The following is a 20,308-nucleotide window of genomic DNA, read 5'->3' as shown; positions in this document are numbered from 1 at the left end:
CTGGCCTGCATCAGGAACAGTATGGCCAGCAGGACGAGGGAAGTGATCCTTCCCCTGTACTCAGCACTGGTGAGGCCACACCTGGAGTGCTGTGTCCAGTTCTGGATCCCTCAGTTCAGGAAGGACATTGAGGTGCTGGAGCAGGTCCAGAGAAGAGCAACCAGGCTGGTGAAGGGACTTGAGCACAAGTCCTATGAGGAGAGGCTGAGAGAGCTGGGGTTGGTTAGTCTGGAGAAGAGAAGACTCAGGGGAGACCTCATCACTCTCTCCAACTCCCTGAAAGGAGGTTGTAGCCAGGTGGGGGTCGGTCTCTTTTCCCAGGCAGCTCTCAGTAAGACAAGAGGGCATGGTCTCAAGCTCTGCCAGGGGAGGTTTAGGATTAGATATTAGGAAGACATTCTTTACAGAGAGGGTAACCAGGCATTGGAATGGGCTGCCCAGGGGGGTGGTGGATTCTCCATCCCTGGAGGTATTTAAGAAGAGACTGGACATGGTACTTAGTGCCATAGTCTAGTAACCATGGTGGTGGTGGATCAAGGGTTGGACTTGATGATCTCAGAGGTCCTTTCTAACCCAGCTCATTCTATGATTCTGTGAACCTAAAAACTCAACATAAAAACCACCCAACCAAAACCCAACAACCAAAGCCCAACAACCCCCCCACGCCTTACTGTCTTTTACTCTGCTAGAAAAAATGAGAGAAAATTATTGCAGGACACATACATTATTCAGTGAGATCACATATTAATCCTATTTATTAGAGTGAAGGTGAGAACTTGCACTGACTTCCAGTGTTACGATTCTGTGATTTTTCACTTCCAAGCTTCACTCAGTCCCTACAGCATTTTGAAAAGGGCATGGATTTAAAATCAAGAATGCCTTTGCATGACCTGAACAATAGATCCTTAAAAACTGTTTAGTCCAAAATCAACATTTGGAAGCTATCTTGACTCAGGAGTGACCCACAATAACTGGAAAGCTTAAGATTTTTCACAGTTCAAAGTAAAGGCTGTTAATAATTTTTAATTACTTCAACTGCCGAACAAGTCCAACACTATAATTTCATCCACACATCAATAAACTTTAAGTGTTTCATTAAATTTAAATTGCTATTCGTTGTGTAAAGAAGTTTTAAGCTAATGAAATGTTTTTTATTACAATGGATCTGCTGTACTGTTAGAAATCGATCATATTTTCCCACTTAAAAAGTAAGAGTTCAAGGGCTTGATAACTTGGCTATGGAGAAAATATGCTCCAGGCTGAATTTTGTATAAAAATTTTGTATAGAAAGCTGAGGCTTTTTGTTACACAAAAATTTTTAATGTAAACACCCCCCCCTCCAGGACCTGCCCAGTGTTACTGAAGTACTGAGGAGACAGATATTTTCCCACTCGGCAAATAGGATTCTGCTAGTCTGTCCTGTGGCAAGGTACATCTTGCAGACTGCATTTTCACTGGTGTTTCTAAAATGTTAAAAACGACAGCATCCTGAACTACTGCATACAGTCAGGGTTAGAAAATAATTTTTACTACTCTTCTTTCATCTTGAAATCAGTATTGTTTTATGCTCGACCATAAACCCCCTACACAACTCTTCAAACCATAACCAAGAATGTGAACTGACCAGTGGGTTCACTAAAGGCATCGAGGCTTTTGGACCTCCCTTGCTGAGTTGTCTGGGGTGAATTCCAGATGTTTTAAGATGATTCTTTGCATCTGCACAGGAGGTACTATAATACTGTATTTTGTATGGCCCTTGAAGAATCTCCATCACAAGACATCTCACCTTAAAAAGGTGACTCACTGTTATGGATTGTTTCCAACTAGTACCTACATGCTCAAGGTTAATAAGACAAAACCATTCTCTAAGCACAAAAGTGTGAATTACAGGAACCATATGGGCAGCTCCATGTACAGAAAAGTCTGGTAATTTTGATAGAGGTGACTTTATTCAGACCAATAGGATAATTTTAACTTGGGACTGCCCATCTAAATATCACACATGAATCTCTGACTCTTTATTTGAGCTAGAGGACTATGATTTAGCTACATTAAACAGCAGCAGACAAACCTCTACTACAGATCAACCTTAAAGGAGAGCCACATTAACCTATGAATAGGTAACAACAACACAATAAAGTTTCCAAAATATTAATCACAACCTCTAAATGCTTCTTGACCTCACAGTGCTCCCATGCACAATTGTCTTCAGAAACTGTGATGATGACCCCAGTATGAGCTAACAAACTCTTCCCCAGTATAAAGTTCCATGGTTTCTACAGCATATTGGTTTGCTTTGCAATCAACTTTTAAAATGGATGCCTTGCTTTCCATGGGATCCTGTTTGCAGCACTGACAACCTGAAAACAGGAAATGCAATTGTATGCATTAGCCAAAACACTACGAAAAATGCAACTGTTCCAGGAGAGCATATGCATTCAAATATAAAATAAAACACAGATAACCCTGAAAACACACTTATCATCTGTCAGCAGACAAATGCTGCATAGTAAAATATTGGTTTCATCAATACAGAAAGCCAAGATCCATACATTAACTGACAACCACCCAACAGCAGTGCAAGCAGAATGCCTGTGGAAACTGGCTAAAGATTGCCAAAGGGACTTTAAAACACTTCTGGATACAAGAAGAGAGCAGTCTCAAGATCTTGTAAGTGCAGACAGCACTAGCAACTCGATATTCTGAGAGAAACTGCAAAGCATCTACAATTAGCACACCTGTAGAAACAAATCTTTGTAAGAGGAGAATAAATGCAAGCGAAAAGGCCTAAGGACTCCAGAACAGACCTGATACCACCACAAGTTTGGGACTACAGGTAATTTTACTTTTCATATGAATTACCTTCCCCACTCCAGTTGTTTCATTACATCTCAGTTTATTAAAGACTGTCTCAGACTCTACCTTGAGCATTATCAAGATAGTAAAAATCTTGTTTCTAAGGGTAACAATTGAAGGAGCAGTCTGAAACTAAGCCTACTCAAACACCTCATTTACAACCAAGGTTTGAATCTATTCTGTCTTATAATACAATTAGTAATCAAATAAAAACAAATAGTAGTAATAGTGACTATTGGCTCAGTGTTTCAAGCTTTTTGGCCTATGATGTTACCACACCTCCCTGGTCTTCAGTTCTGGCTTTCAAACCCATCTGAACCAATCCCACTGAGTTCTTCCTCTCCCGCACTTCCATCCGTTCATTTCTACTCACTCACCCAAGATGCAAACCCAACAGGCCAGTGATCCAAAACTCTTTCCCGCATCATTCCATAACTTTGGGGTACCCAAAATAATTAGTAAACCAGACAGGAAACATTAAGATGCCATTTGTGCCTATCAAATGCAAAGTAAACATGAAAGCATCCACTATGCTAACAAGCATCAAGCATTGTTTTGATGACACAACTTATTACTACATGTGTTTAACTGAAGGGGTTTGAGGCAATACAAAATTTGCATGTATATACCCTAATTCATGCCTGTAATAAGGGGTGCTATAAGAGGGGAAAAAACAATGCTTGCCCTTTCTCCTCTATGCATTATCATTGATTCCAATTCCCAATTAATTTTCTGTTTTGAGCAATGTAGAGATCAGATCCTATTATCAAAGGCAGTCATAAAAATACTAAATAATATTGAAAGATCTTAAGTGTTTCTCAACTCTTGAGGAGTTAAAAAAAATTCAGGTCTCCTTGTGAAAAACAACAAACCCAAAAAGGTTGTTGACATGAACATATGTCTACACAGAGATGGACTGTGAACTAACACTACATGAACTAGAAAATGCTGAACTGATGACAAGTATCCCAGGTAAAGATCAAACTGGCTTCTGAAATGCCAAACTGGAGACACCATGATACAACTTCCTACAACTGGCTAGACAACAGAAGAGACTTCTCAGTTGCCAGACATTGCTGATAAGTAAATCCTCTGAAGTTGCAATAATTAGCATCTTGTTTAGGTATTAGAAAGACTTGTAATACCATCAGTTAAAAAGGTATGTGAGTACACAATTCTCAAGCTACAACAAGACTAGGGTGCAGTCTGACCAATGAAACACAGCAAGACTTCTTTTTAGAGATACAAGGCTTTTGCACTCACGTTCTTTCCATTCCTTAAGCAATTTAAATGAAGTCTGTTTTAGGTCTTGAAACTTTTCAGATTAGAGAGACTCTTTTACCAATCACATTATTTCCCTTTTTAAAATACACACTGCTTTAACAGGCAATTTTCAAATTTGCTGACCACTTAATTTTGCAGTTTGAGAAGGATGCACGTTTTCCAACTTTTAATGAAAAAATACTAAGGATAAAATGTTTTTGAAGCTTAATTCATGGAGTTTAACAGTCTTTAGCAAAGCATAGACAGAAATGCTGCAAGCTGTCACAGGAAGAAGTTTGACAGGTAAAGCCAAAGAGAAGCTCGGAGGGAGATGGATGGCAGTCTAGTGAACAAGTACTGGTAGGGTTATTAGCAGAAAATGCTATAAAGCAGAACTTTGGGTGAAGGTGGACACGTGCAAAGCAAGAGGAAGTATAAGAAATAAACAAGTTAAGTTGCACATGAGTTCCTACTGCATGCTTGCACATCTGAAGTCTAGAGTCCTCTGAAATCAGCCAACAAAAACTAGAATCAAAATCAGCAGCAGAAAATCCTGCATGCAAGAAGTGTGGAGAAGCACAAGAAGATATCTAATAAAGTCTACATTCAAGTGCAACTCAAAATGTGGCAGGTAGAAACTGGAAAATGCAATGGGATTAGAAAAAATTTCTAATGGGATTTCTATAATAGTCAGAAATTAAAGATAACCTCGTGGAGAAACTACAGGAAGTTGGAGGACCAGCTCCTTCTCCTGTTCATATCTGTTGCAACTCTTTCCAATGACAGTAGAGGGTATGATGTCCATTCCATTTCACTAGCTAGAATGATCCTTAAAATTTATAATTAAGACATCAATATACAACAACTCAATGTTCTCAGAAGTGAGAAATGGAATAAAACCTGAATGTCTGAAAGTGAAATTGAAGAAAAATCTGAGGTTAAAATGAAATTACACAAATGAAGGTATTTTGAAACATGCACTGAAATTTTTGCTTATATTTCAAGCAGCAAACTAATATTTTTACAAAATTAATTGAAAGGCTACTATATGATGGTCCCTGGCTTTGAAATTTTAGTATGATTCTACAGTGTGAAGTAAACTAAATGCAAGAACTGCAGTCATGTAATACATGGATTTTTACTTATGATTGAACAGGTCACTTAAGAATGTTGAATTCAGTTTATCCTAACAAAAATATTATTGTTATATAGTTAATATTTCCTTACTAGAATGACAAATTATCAATTAATTAATGTATGTTGCAATTGCAGTTAGCTTGAATGAAAAACAGTGGAGTATTTAAAGTACAGTGTGTAATAATACTCCTGGCATTTTGTAATAAAAACCCCACACTGACAAGTCCTTAGCAACTTGATTTGCCAGTGCAGAACCCTTTTTTCCCCATAACATTATAGACAATATATCATTGTTTTCTTCCTGTTCACATACATGAACATTATTTTCCTGCACCAAAATACAAGAATTTGGCATAGAAAGACAGACAATTTCTAAACACACCAATAGTTTGTGGAGTGTTTGATTTCCAAATTGTCTACCTCTAGTAAGATAATTTTGAAGCCATCCATTTGAACTGTTAGGAGAAATCTAAAGGGTTACAGACATTTCAAACAAAACTATTTGTACATTTCAGTCATAAAGTATTTGCCTATTTCTAGAAAAAAAAAAAGGGGAAAAAATGAAAGAAATTTGTACTATATCCAAATGTTTTTAAGATGTAAATGTACTTGTCATCTTTCATGTAAGCAGGGTGCTCGTGCCCCAAATTAAACAAAAGAAGAAAAGTTAGAGTTGACAAGTATGTCACTGCATAACTACAAATTAAATATGCCTTTTAATATTTCATTTTTAACTGTTGAGTACCTTTTCATAAGGCTATTGCCATTACAAAGTTTTTACTAGATTTTTAAATTAGACAAATAACGGATAAGAGATGTGACAAGTGTAAAAAACCTGATTTAGCAGATCTGACGCACTTAATCCTTTATGGTATTAGCAGTATTTGATATATTTGAAATGTTTCAAACAATGCTCCCTTAACATGCCAAAGAAGAAATTCAGATTTAACTCTACTACATTCAATTTATGCCAAGTACAGAATGAATATATAAAACCGACAAACAATCAACTTTCAGCTGAAAGTGCAAAATGACCTAAAACTTTCAAAGAAATGTGAAAATTTAAATACTACAAACCCCCCCCCCATATCTGCCAACACTAATGAAACACAAAATATACATATTTAAGGAAGATTGTTAGAATAGCATCTGGAACTCTGTATGCTGTGAATTTCAAGTGAATGCTGGCTAGACTGAACAGCAGCCAGCATTTAAAAATAAGTTATGAAGAGAGATGCCAATATCTGAATTCCTCAGAAAAATAAATGAATACCAACTTTCTGTGTGGTAAACAAATCCATACTTACTACAGTCTCAAACTGATGTACTAAATATAATAAAACTTGCCCCATTATGAAGAGTCATTTGACATTTGCATGCAAAAGGTGACATTAATAACCTGTATATATATAATATATATAAGACTGAATGCTCACATGCAACAACAACTGCTTGTACAGCACAAACTTCAATACACAGAAATCTTTTCTATCCATTTTCAGAGTAACACAACCACCTCATTCACTCTCCAAAAGACTGTAGGCTTGCAATTTAGAAAAGATCACCAAGCCTAATTTTGTCACGAGACTAAGATGTAACACACGCATCACAACAAAACACAACTTAATACCAAAAAAGAGAAGAATGAACAGGAACAAAAAACCCCACCTTGTACACTGAACTATCAGATTGACCAGCATACACAAAAATAATCTAAAACCATATGTGGCAACTGATTAATACTATTGTTTCCTATTGTTCCTTTCATCTCTTTTAATTTTGTTAATACTGTAGAATAAATTAGAACAATGTTTCAAATAAGAAAAAAGAACTAAACTAAATTTCATTATTGCTCTATGTTAAAACTGAACTCTTTGTTGTAAAGACTCAGAAGTCTACATTGAAATTAAAATGAAAATATAAATGAGTTATTTATTAACAATAAATCTAATAAAGTTAATAAAACTGCCTTCTAACTCCAGCAGTCACACCTCAGATCAAAATAAAGGGCCAAATGTAAAATTACTTTGTGCATAAGTTCTCTCTGATATTCAGAACTTACATATTGAAAAGAACATGCATGCTGAAAAATTAAACAATAAAAGCTTTAGCACATAGGCTAAATGAAACTTTGCCCCATGCAAACCATTTATCCTTTTTTATGTTTAAAACTCTGACAAAAAACATATGTATAAGTAATCACTGATAATTACAGGACAGTTGCCTAAATGAGCAAGGCATATGCTTTTTCCACACTGACATCGTATGAGACTTGAATATCATGTATTTTTCAAAGCTTGTTAAAAACAAAAGATTCTTAATTTAATTCTAAATTCTCCTTCTGAACTGTTTGTTTAATACAGTTCTTCTCATTCGTCTATTTTCCCACGAATTTTATGATGCAAGGAAGTGCTGCCTTCAGTACTTATAGCCTGCAAAGATGCCCATAATAAATAGAGTGCCAAATTTTTCTGAATATTCTATACCTTACAAGGCATTAGCTAGTCAAATAACCCGATATAATCAAACTGACAGGAGTCAAAGAAGCCATTCTAAAGACAAAGACAAAAATGCTTAAGAGAGGTACTAACACGACATAACAAACACTCTGGACAGAAACTTGCCTCCCCCTCTTTTCCCCTCCTAGACTATCCTTCACTCACTTCTCAAATTCTGTAAAAGCTAAAGCGTAGATTTTTGCCTGTACCAATTCTACTTAATACAAAATCCAGTCGTATCTCCGAAAAGAGCTGACACTTTATGAAGCAAGGCAAGTGTACTCATGTGAGAAAAAATATTATTATTAAAAGATTGAATTATACACGGTTGTCTTTGAGTAGTTTTTCTATGTACATAATTTTTTACTGATACGGAAAAGAAAGTAAGCAAACAATGAGAAAGGAAACCAGAAAATTCTCTTACTACATGGGTCTATGCGGTTCAAGAACAGAATTGGCAATAAATACAGGTAATTTCTGTACAGTAAATTTATATGGATTCATTCATTTGGCTTATGATGTAGAGCTTGACTTTTATAGCCCTGATTCTAAAAAAAGAAACAATGTTGATAGCACTGGCAAGGCAAAACCCTAAGATCCCTTGTGCTTTTAAGCAAGCACTTGCAGCTCTTGATTCACAGGTTATCAGTGTGCTTCTTATAATTACATGTGTGTCCAATTTTTAAATACCACAAGATTTGTACTAAGCCTGTCACATATAACTCTGAAAAAAAATCAAAACAAGAAAGTGCAAATTGATTAAGAGAAGTTCACCTTCAAAATGCCATGTACCATGTCACTGTAACTAATTTCTACTTAGTATTAACCAGACATTCATGTGATAAGTGATTTAGATGTATCAGTTTTCGATACAATAAATTACATATTCAAAAGGACCTAAGGGTGAACAGTATGCACTACTGTCAAAAAAAGGACTCATTTATATCATGCTTCCTTAAAACAGAAGCTTTTAAAGCACCTAGATAATGACTAACATTTCAGTCATTTTAAATACAGTGCCTGCCCTTCAATGGTTTAACATTCTTTGCTGAACTACTGTTACAATATGCATTTTCTCATAATTTTTTTAATTTCAGAACTGTAATTACATCTATTACTAAAGTAGTCATTCTCTAGGGAAAAAATCCCAAACTACCTCAATGAATTTCATAAGAAAATAGCAAAGATGGCTTTTGTAATTCTTTCTATTATATATAAGCAATGAAGCAAAATAATCACAAAAAACAAGTATTAAAGAGATTATCAATAATGAAAGCAGCTTTAATAATTTGTAGGTATTTGAAAAATGATTTAAGAACGAAGTAAAGTCTGTGAGAAAGAACTTATAATGAAAACTTGTCAAAAGTTAAAAACATAGATTAGAAAAAAGTTTTTAATTGTATAGTATATTTTAACTCCTATCAATCACTGTTAAAATAATTTCATAGTTTAATAAGCAGATATTTACCTGTTGGAACAAGACAATCTTTCCAATCAAAATATCCTGCATAAATGCCAGGTTCTAATGACCCTACTATTGGATCTGCCTTGAATTCAATGTACATTTCAAACAGTCTTTGATCCAGCTCTTTCAAGGATTCCATACTAACCTAAAAATAACAAAAAAAAGATAAAAAAGAAAGAGAAAGAACATAATAAATAGTCATTAACTACAAGAATTAAATCACATGCCCAAAAATTTTCCTCATGCCTTCTTTAATTTTCAGTAAAAAGTAGCAATTACTGACATTTCAATTCATAATTACATATATAAAAGCCTAAGAACTTCTATGTTACCTGTCCATCCTACCTAGATTAATTTTTTTTTCTGATTGTACTCAGAAACAGACATTTTTGTGAGAAGTCTAAGGATCATTTGCTAATTGTCTACTGTCATGAATTCCCCCCCCTCCATGTCAGGAGGTCTTTATCTTGCAAAGTAAACAACTGAATTTTGTCATGTTAAAATATGCCCATAATAATTTCCATCATGACACATGAAGACTTTTGTATGATACTTTATATCTATCAATTGTAATTTTACAATTTCTCACTATCCTCTCCATATTCAAAACATACATGATTTATTTAGGAGTCTTTCTCTGCCTTCTGAATCTGAACATATGGACTTTCCCTCTCTACTTGAAGGCATCTCTAGAGCAGAAGCACAAGCTGAAGCTCACAACATTCGCAGAATTTTACTCTTTAACAGCTCTCCATGCTTTTTTTTAGTAATTCACACAACTTAGCTGCACTGAAAGCTAAAGGGATATGCATAGCTTGTTCATTGTATCTAAACAACTTTAAATTTTATACAAGACTTTTTATTAAACATAGGTGCCCCCTGTAATTATAGCTTCTACAACAATTCTAGAACACGAATGTTAAATGAAAATAAAATGAATATGAAAATTAAGATGAAAATATCATGTGACTTCAACTTAAATGTATTTACCTTTATAAATAAGAGCTTAAGCAATACTAAAGTAAAGCTTTTAAACCAGTTTTCCTTTTCCTTTTAACAATTAGTGCAAAAAGCACACACAAACATATAAAATACATATAAATGATAATTTCCAGAAGCAAAGGAGTTTAAAAGCAAGGAAGAAGGTAGGTCTCTAGACCAGACTGGGAATTTAGAAAAGAAAGAAAAGAAGAATACCAGCATCTTATCATTCCTTCGTAATTGACTAAACTGATGATAAAAAGTTGAGTTAAAGAATCCCCACAGAAGAATACTTACAAGAGTTATGTAGAAATAAAATTACAGCTGAATACCATAAGTATGTGCCAAGATAGCACATGCTAAAGCACAGTGTAAAGTTTAGCTGTTTCATATAATTTTGTATTTTAACATTAATTAAAAATGGAAATAACCATGCAGAATGTAAGGAAATGTTCTTCGCTACCATTTTATAACTTCTGTATTTTCAGAATATTAGATAATAATGATTTCCCTACTAACAAAGGCAACTTTAAAAAATACCCAACCAAAGAACAGATAGTCTTTTACCAAACACACTAACAAATTCACTTTAAAATTCAATTTATAAAGCTGACAGAATTTAAAAGTACAGTTTTATTTCAATCTTCTCAGACAAAAACTAATTCTACTCTTAAAAAAATTTCCCAATTCTTTATTGCATTTCTTTTTATCTAACATTTAAATAAATTTAAAAACTTACAGAAGTTTAGGTGGCAGAACAAAAAATTGAAAGAACCAACCCACTCCTCTAAACATCTGTGAGCTTCTCTTAAAATTAATGAAGGGCTCAAAAATTCCCCTCTTGAGACGACTATCTAATTATCCAAATTCTCCCAGCTAGTATTACCAATACTACTATACTCATACATGCAGCATTTCACTAGTCAGCGCTTTCAAAGGGTTAACGCAGATTTGAAATCAATCTACCACTTTAACATTTGAATTTGGTAATTTATAAACCTACCAAACTTTTAGTGGCATTACTTTGATGTGGCTGTACAAGGTAGGGTGTTGAATACATACATACACAGCAGATGTCTCAGTTGCTTCTACAGACAACAGTAACTGTACTTAGTTCAACTCTCAGTAGCAAAAAACAGCAATATCCAGAGTAATCTTCTATATTATACTAACCACACAAATTTTAGTAATACCATTTAAATGTTATTCAAAATTACTTCAGCCATAGAAATTCAAACAACATTCAGGCATTATGGGACTAAGGAGGTGCTACATAGCAGAACAATCAGTTTGAGTGAAATACTGTAGTCTGTACTGGAAAAGATAACATTTTACTTCCAACTAACAAATATTTCTGGAAATAAACTAGCTTTATGGTCCTAAGGATTAAGTCACAACATTTCTCATAAGAAATGATTAATCTTTACAAAAAGGCAGGAAAATGAGACAGCCACTGCCACCCACTTTGACATTTTCGTTCTTTGAAAAAGAAAAAACAACACCCCCCCCAACACAACAAAAAACCCGTGAACTAGTTTATGAACAACAGCTATCAGTAATGCAGATTGCCAGATGAAATAATTTATCAAGTGTATTTCTGAGATAACGATCTTTTACTCTCTGCATTGAGAGAACACAGTGACATTAAACAGCTTTACTAAGAAATCTGATAAGCTTTGCCATTGAACACACAAGTCCTGAGGAAGAGGTCACATTTTCTACACAAGCTATTTAAGCCTTGTATGAACACATACAGCCATATGCTCGTTGTTGCGTCCCACTGATGCTCGGAGTCTCCCTCATTTGTGGAAGGCTCACCTAAGAGTCCTTTTGGCTATTTGATACTTGCACCTACTTTGCACAGAAAGTAAACCAAAAAGAAATCTGTTTCCTTCAAGCAGTGGTGATTATTCCAGTGCTCTCACTTACTTGAGTTATTTTATCGACACCTTGAAAGCCATGTTTCTCAAAATGTTCAGCTATATTTAAGAAGGTATGACGTTCCAGGTAATGGCAGTTACTGAGTGCAATTAAAAGTCTCTGTTCCTATAAATTTGTTTTAAGAGAAGAAAAAGTATAATAGTTAGAAAAAAGAAATATCAGCATAACCAATACTGTAAACATATATAGAGTATTTTATTGGCTTTCTCTGTATGATAAATACACACATGCTCATAAATAAGGTGGAGTATACAAATACTTTTGTCAATAAACTACTGAGAACTGAGTGAGTATCAGGTATGATGACTGAACATTCATGCTTTTTCTTATAGGATCCGGGGCATTCATTGGAATAGTTGTGACTAATAGAGAACTGCGGTTAAGACTTCTTTACGAAAATTGGGTTTGGACAGCTTTCCAGGAAGCTATTTCTGGATTTTACTGTGTTTCAAGAATTATGCTAACAATTATGACCATCATAAAATCAACTGAATACCATCTTCACTTTTACACAAAGCTGGCTAAAGCAAGGGAAGCAAAACAGGTACTGAACAAATGCACACCCACCCTAAAGTACTAGAAGGTTCAGAAGTATAATACAATTTCAGCCCTTCGAAAAAATTCTAGGTGGTTATATCTTCTCTCTGTTCTTCAACGATTTTTTTTTTTGATTACAAGGGAAATAAACACATTCTGGAGTTGAGGTACCACAGTTGCCTTTCCCTGACTTTGATGTAAAAAGGTGTAGTTTCCAAACAAAGAACCCAACAAGACAGAACCACTATTTAAATGGATTGGGTGTTCCCTCTTCCCTTCTCCTTCTTCTAATGGTAAAACATTTTTCTACCTCAGATGGAACTTAAAAGTCAACCAGGAAAATATTCTGAAAACAAAATTATTTGACAATGAAGTCATTATAACAGCACTGATTTGATTAAAAATGGTATTGGTTTTCAGACCCAGAACTCCTGACAGTTCTGTATTTTGGTAATATGATGACTAGTTTTGAGATGTGCAGTTGCCCACTACTTTAAGTTATAATCAGAGTGTTCAAAAAATGAGAATTTAAAAAATACAGTGACCAATATTACTCTGATCACTCACTTTCTCTGTTCTCATTCACGAAAGACAAAACGTTCTGTGATTTATATTAGAGAAATAATAATACCATGGAAGCCAAACATTGTCTGAAATTGTTGATTTCTTCTTTTCTATTTAAATGTTCATACCTATGAGATATGGCAGGAAGTCTCAGTCCCCAAAAAGTTAGATTTTTATATTAATTGTTGACAAAGTTAAGTGCTGCAACAATGATATAAAGAATATCTGGAAATTTTTAGTAGCTTCTAGATATTATAATTTGTAATAATTATTAATGTTCTACAATACAGAAACTTGTCCCAATTTGGCAGTCTGTGATTCTTTTATTGTAGCAGAAATGCTTGCTGCTCTTGTAAATGAGGCAAAACTGGGCTTCTGACAGCATTTAAAACCTGTACTAGGGAATACTAACTTCTCAAGAGGTTCTCACTACCTCAAGTAGTAGTTTTTGCAGGTAAAGTACTTGCAGGTAAAAAACTACTTTTTTTATCAGTTCCTGAACTAGAAAGAAAACATATTGACCAAAGTGTCAAGAATATCAAAAGCCTTTTTTCCAATTTCCTAAAAAAACAAAATCAAGTTGTCAAACAAATAATCAATACTTCAAGTAAATTTTCTGGGGAAAACTACATTACTGATTTTCTGTATCTCCATGCGTTTTGAAAAGATAATTAGACTGTTTCTAATTTAAAACAAGGTGAAAAAAATCAAATGTCATAACACCAGTGCTATTTTCACTGATTTCTGTGATGCCACTTTAGTTTCTGAGAAGGACTTGCTTTCAGAAATCATCTTCCTTAGTTACCTTAAGACAGTACACTAGGATATCATAAAAAATAGTGCTTTTAATAAGAGCTTTTTATTTAAGCCCTATATCCTTATATGCTTATGTACCTAGGAAATGCCTCTAGAATACAAAATTGTTCTCTACAAAAAAAGAAAACAATATAAACAATTTTTACAATATTGCAATGATAAAAAAGAACCACATTCCTGTAACTTTGAGAAATATTTTCACAGTAGCTTTTAGAAACAGAAGCCAAACTTACTGAAGAAAGACTTGAGTCTTCATGAATGCTTCCAAACAAATCTGGAGATGAAACATCAACTGAAAGACTAGGAATATTGTTTAAAAAGTGAGTAGTATAGTGCTTTTGACTATTTGATACATCATGGATTTAACTGAACAGGAATGAAACGGAATCTTGTTTTAAATCCCCTCACACAGATAACAAAGCAGCCCATGTTGTTCAGTTTTTCCAAGATGCCCACAAAGCCTTGCAGGAATTTGGTGGACTGACACTGCTGTTCTAGCTACAGACACTTCCTTCTTAAAGCATTTTATTTTTCTTTCTTTAATTTCTGCTTTGCCACAGATTCTGTTTTGGTTTTACACCTATCCATCCAACAGTCATTCACAAAGGAAGAAATAATAAAGTGCATTAAAAACAGAGTTAATTTGCCTTTTCTTAATGTATATTGCAATATTTGTCTAGTCTCTAGTTTTTCACAAATGAAAGCTTTTAACTCTTGGAAAACTCAGGCTACTTGTTTTGGTCTCAGCAGCACACAATTCATGTCACTGAATAACACTGTATAAATAATGTCATATTAATTTTCTTGTACAATATTTATTACGTAATGTCATGCAACTGTTTGGCATAAAGCTATATGTTCTTATTTCAAAGTATTACTATTCAGAGGCAAAAGTATTCACAAGAAATATGAAATACAGAAGGGATAAAGCCTCATCCCCACTGAAATGTAAGACTTGCATCCACAATTTCAGAGTACTACACCTAAATCTTATTTCTTTTTACTTACTGTGATGTATCTATGTCACCATCAGGTTTGGTGCTCAGTTGTTCCAAACAGTCTATAAAGACCTAGGAAACAACAAAATAAGATCTATGTTTTCTGCCAGAACTGGGGAAAAAAAAAAAAAAAGTCTTAAATTCACTTTTACTACAGTCAATAGAAGCAGAACAATCATCATCACCTTTCTTTGCCTTAAATCTTACATAAACACAGCAAAATTTCAGTAAAATTTGAATGCATATTTTCTACTTTGTAGGTATCATAGTTTACTCGTAGCAAAACACAAACATTTTTAATACTGGTAAGTCATTTTCATCATGTCTAAAATGATACAGTGATAATCTGTTGCTTTGCAAAGAAAGCATTGTTAATAGTTGTCATGTGTTCAAAATCTAAACACTGGATCCCCACGAGAAATTGCAGAAACCTCACTAAAATTCACTTTTTGCTTTGGCTTATGTTTTCTTATTTGAGGAGACAATAAAAATCCAAAGAATGCCATTTAAATAGATTTAAAAAAAATAGGATTTTGTTACAAAGAATATTGGGGTTTGATAAAAAAAATCAAAAGCTAGATCTTCAGCTGATGAAAATCAGCATTGCTCCTTTCACTGCAGTATATAGATGTTAGATGGCATCAGCTCAGTAAGTGTCAATCGTCAGTAAAACCTTGAACAATCACAATCAGCAAAATACTTGAAAATGTCACTTATCCTCTGAAGATTTGACATCATGAGATTTAGCTAGTAAGCTCTACATACTTTTGAAGTCAAATATTTCTCAGTATCCCACAGTGTACCAGAGGAATAACACAGTCATCAAGTCAAGCTAGCTTTTGGGAGGTAGGCAAGGTACAAAGCACACATTTTGGATGGTCACTTGTGCTCACTATTTCGTACTTCAAAGCACTCCAGTTACCTGCATGATCCCAATGCTTAGCTGGCACACATCCTCCTGTGTCTTCTGCTGCTGGAAAACCTGAGGATGCAAGCATATTATTTCAGCAGAACAGCCTCACGTGGCCTTATTCCCAAGGAAGGCCTGAGTAACCTATCCCTAAAGAGATGACACAATTAGAGGAATGGCTGCTGGGACACAGTGTTTTTCCATCCTAAAAATGGGGGAGAAAATATAAGTCCCAATAAATAGTTTGATAAGCATGAGAAAATAACACACCAAAAGGACGGAAGTCGTAGTACATGTGATATGTATCATTGTTGGCTAATGGAGCAAAAAGCTTCAGGATGGAGTAAAAACTACCAGGATATTCAAAGATTTTTGCATCCTAATAAAGAAGGATTCATCATGCAAGTGAATTCACCGCAGATTCTTTTGAAAAATCTTCATTATGAAATTAGACAAGCTAGCCATAAAGATTAGAATAATGGAGGAGAGAGAAACCATATCTATATAGAGGAGCCTGAGGGAGTTTGGAAAAGTGTTAAACTCCCTTACAATGCTGAAACCTGAAAGAATACATCAGTATCACAATAAACCAGGGCCTCAAAGTACTGAGAGGATGGGGACAGAAGGCTGAGTTAAAGTTCTGTAAATAATTTGGATGCAACAGTGAGTGAAGAGTAACTCCTAGGAATGGCCTCTCCCTTCCTTTTTTTTTTTTTTTTTAAGATGTGAAGTCATGTCTACTGCTGTCTGAAATTTACATGAGTAGCATTTTTTTTTCAAAAGAACAGCTTTAAAGATTTAAATATAGGTTCAACCTGCCCTGTACACAAATTAGCCCTAACAAAGGAAGCACAAGCATAACTCCAAAAGCTAGCAGAAGTGAAGAGGGTTTACATGGAAAAAAAAAAAAAAGAAGAAAGTTTTATCCCTGGATCATTCTCTGACAGTTCTTTTTATGTAAATTACTTGGTTTCAGAACAAGAACAAAATAAAAGCATAAACCAAAACTTACACTGGTCTCTCCAGGTTTGCAGTCCAGCACAGTTTTAAGAGATTGCAAGGAATGAATAATGCACTGTTCAAACTGGGATGGCTGAAAGTCAAATGAATTGTTAGCTTTAGATAAGCATCTTAAGTATATATCACACAAATATATAAAAACTTCCAAGGTATATGGTAAGGTTTTTGATTCTAAGTTATCCCAAGTAAGGGGGGGGAGGGAAATCACAATTTGTATATTACCAGAGGACCCTTTTGTAGTAATGCACTTTTGTACAAAAGTTATCTACAGAATTATTACCATAGATCAATGTACATTTTTTTATCTGAATTAGAGACTTTTACACCAAACAGCCTCCTATAAAAGAGTCATGAAAGATTTTTAAAGCTGTTTGTGGCAGCATTACAGATACCTGTGACACACTCCCTCTTCTCCTCCTTGATCCAAGTTGGAATAGAATTTGATCTAGGATATCAGATATTTCTGCATTTTATTTCAGCAACAGGTTTCTAAGAAAATCATACTGGAATTGCTTTCACATGAAAGAGAAATCCCCCACTGGTTTGGGGGGCTTCTTTTACCTTCAGCTTTCCAAACCTCAAGTATAAGTATCTTGATACATGTATCAATTTGATTCTGAAAGTGCAAACAAGTTCACAGGAGAGTAATTAGTCACTTTTTCCTTATCTTTCTCTCTTCCCTGATAAGTTACATTTTATTTTTTTAATGATGCTGGTATTGGGCAGGAAGCTGTTGTGCAAAGCAACATGAAACAGTCACTGCTCCAGAAAAGAAAGACATCATCCTAGTGGGTAAAAGTGAACAAAAAAGTTTGTAAGCCATGTAAACTGCTTTTCATTCAGTAGATAGTTTATGGCATGTCACCAGCTGGCTTATGAGTAACTTTTATTCCAGTAAATGGTGGAGGTGGATTGTGAAACTGATGCCTGCATGGTAAAATTGCAATAATTTAAAAAGCCAGTAAGAAAATCTATATTTATTATTTTTTGATTCCTTAAAAGAAAAAGGCCAGCAGTAAAGTGCTGCTCTTGGGTTTTTGTTTCTACACAATAAAACATCACATCTCAGGAGAGGAAAGCTTTTCAGATACTTGATACTTTGGATATTATGAAGCTGAGAAAGGTTAGTTCTGTGTTTTACTGTATCTTTTTTACCCGGAATATAAATGTTAAAGTGGTTATCAACCAGTATTTCCTGCAAACTTAAAACACAGTTTCACTCTTCAGCCTAACATGTCCCCAAAGAGACTGCCTGGCCCTTTTTTATAAGGCTTAATTTTTGCTAGTTTTTGCTATAGCATTACCACAATGAGCTCTACTTTAGTAGGTAAATAACCTTGCTACAAAAAAATATAGTTAACTTCCACCACTAAAATCTGGCATGTCTCAGCCAATACCTAAAAAGGTATCTAGGCAAGTGCAGTATACAAGGAATTAACAGGTGACTTCTAAACACAAAAAAGACTTAAGCAGTTTCTTAATAAAGATAAGTTAGGATACAGCACGAGCATAAAGAAACAACACTTTTGTGGAAGACCCTTTCCCCGCCTCCATTTTACAGATGAATACAGTGAAAAACGGAAAAGTTAAGGGACTTGCCCAAGTCCGTGGCAACTGCAATCAAGATCAGAAGCTGTAAATCTGGTTATAGTACAACTGCCCAACAACACTCCTTCCTACAATATGTATATTGTGACTGCTTACTGCCCTCCTACTCAACTTCAAACACGTATTTATAGAAGCAAATAAGAAGAACTAAAAAAGTCTGTGGAGCATTCTCTTAGATAACATACACAAAGCAACTCTCCCTCCCACAGGCCTTTTCTGCTTTCGCAGATTGTTTTTAAGTCACACCTACAATGTGCTTGCTGTGTTTTAGGCATTACTCATTACTGTTTATTTCCAGAAAGCATCTCACTAATTTATCTGAATTTGGTTTCAAATAATTGGTTGTTTGTATGTAGGCAATCTCCTAAATTAGTTGCTTTTCAGTTCAATGTCTCATTACAACATATAAGTGACCTATTTATTTAGCTACAGACCAATACCATGGTAGTGTGCCTACTGAGTTATGAAGCATTTTGATGTGAACTGAACTTGTGACCTCAAATATGATTTTTTACTTCAGTAAACCATCCCTAAAATAAGATGCTTAACAATGGTTATTATTGTTTATCTCAGCAAAAGCATGCTAGAGGTCAGCAGTAATTACATTGACACATTTAAGTAACCCTATTTAAGGCAGAGAGCCATGGTACGTATATGGATGCCAAATTCTTATTTATATTTTTCTCTTAATATACAGCACAAATCTGCAAAACTTTTATTTATGATGTGGGTTTTTTTTTGTTTTGCATCTTCAAAAATAGTAGATCTATTATCACTTAAAGTTACTTCACATAAAAAGTATAAACAAAAAGTTTGGAAAAAAGAGCAACAAATAAATTTGTGTTTGGTGATGACACCTGTTAAGATTGCTGTAAAGACACTGTAACCATTCACACAACTTTTAAAAAGCTATCTTGTTATATTTTCATATTTTTATAAAACTATAGACACTGGTATGCAGATACATAGAAAAAGTCTGAAGTTACTTGACTTTTGGACAATATAGAAACCAGTTTTGTTACACATTAGGAAAAAAAAAAATCCAGCAAAGAAAGTGCCTACCAGACACCAAGTATACCCACCAAGGATGTCAAACCTTCATTGTCAACAACCCAGTCTTCCTTTTCAGCTAATCTCTTTATATCTGTAAGACAGAGTAAGAGGGGAATGGGGGGATGGGGTGTGGGGAGAGAAGGTATTCATTTTCATTATTAAAAACTCCTTGAACTTGAAAAGATAAACCACAGACATTGGGACTGCAATGACTAGGCATACAAGCAAATAGCACTAAAAGCTTCAAAGCTTTCAACACTCTCAAATGACTCAGAATGGAACTCATACATGGTATGCTGGTGACACCACACAGAGAAACACATCTATGATACATGGCAAGAGTTGCATGAAACACATAGTTTACTGGAAAGCTTAAAATTAGAGGAATATTGTGAAGGCTTTGGGTTTGTTTTTATTTTGTAAATTTTTAATCAAAACATAAAATACTGCATTTAAGAACCCAAGTCTCTAGTCTCTTATATTCCCACTCTTAATTAAAAATGAAAGAACAACTGCCTAGCATTTTAGCAAGACAGAAAGGACAGCGTATAATTCATATTCAGAACTATAAAAGAGGCACAAGGTCCCCACTCAGGGTCAAGGATCCACAATACTAGACTTTCTTAAAAAATACATGAAGGTATATGCAAGAAGCACTCTT

General features: G+C 34.6%; 1 protein-coding gene across 4 annotated transcripts in view; it reads right to left on the bottom strand.

The window, feature by feature from the left end:
• Positions 1–20,308, bottom strand: part of EXOC2 (exocyst complex component 2) — a 200,884-nt gene that overhangs the window by 25,375 nt on the left and 155,201 nt on the right. For all 4 annotated transcript variants that reach the window (XM_050339748.1, XM_050339660.1, XM_050339835.1 and 1 more), the window contains 7 exons: positions 19,677–19,738; positions 16,979–17,059; positions 15,979–16,038; positions 15,067–15,128; positions 14,292–14,358; positions 12,130–12,246; positions 9,223–9,364 (listed from right to left, as the gene is read on the bottom strand). In XM_050339748.1, the coding sequence (XP_050195705.1) occupies positions 9,223–9,364; positions 12,130–12,246; positions 14,292–14,358; positions 15,067–15,128; positions 15,979–16,038; positions 16,979–17,059; positions 19,677–19,738 (591 nt within the window). The remainder of the gene's footprint in view (positions 1–9,222; positions 9,365–12,129; positions 12,247–14,291; positions 14,359–15,066; positions 15,129–15,978; positions 16,039–16,978; positions 17,060–19,676; positions 19,739–20,308) is intronic.

The sequence above is a fragment of the Myiozetetes cayanensis genome, unplaced genomic scaffold, assembly GCF_022539395.1.
Source record: "Myiozetetes cayanensis isolate MyiCay16 unplaced genomic scaffold, myiCay2020 scf1, whole genome shotgun sequence".
In the NCBI taxonomy this organism is placed as follows: Eukaryota; Metazoa; Chordata; class Aves; order Passeriformes; family Tyrannidae; genus Myiozetetes; species Myiozetetes cayanensis.
The sequence above is the reverse complement of the archived record's forward strand: the minus strand, read 5'-3'. Positions and strand labels throughout refer to the sequence as shown.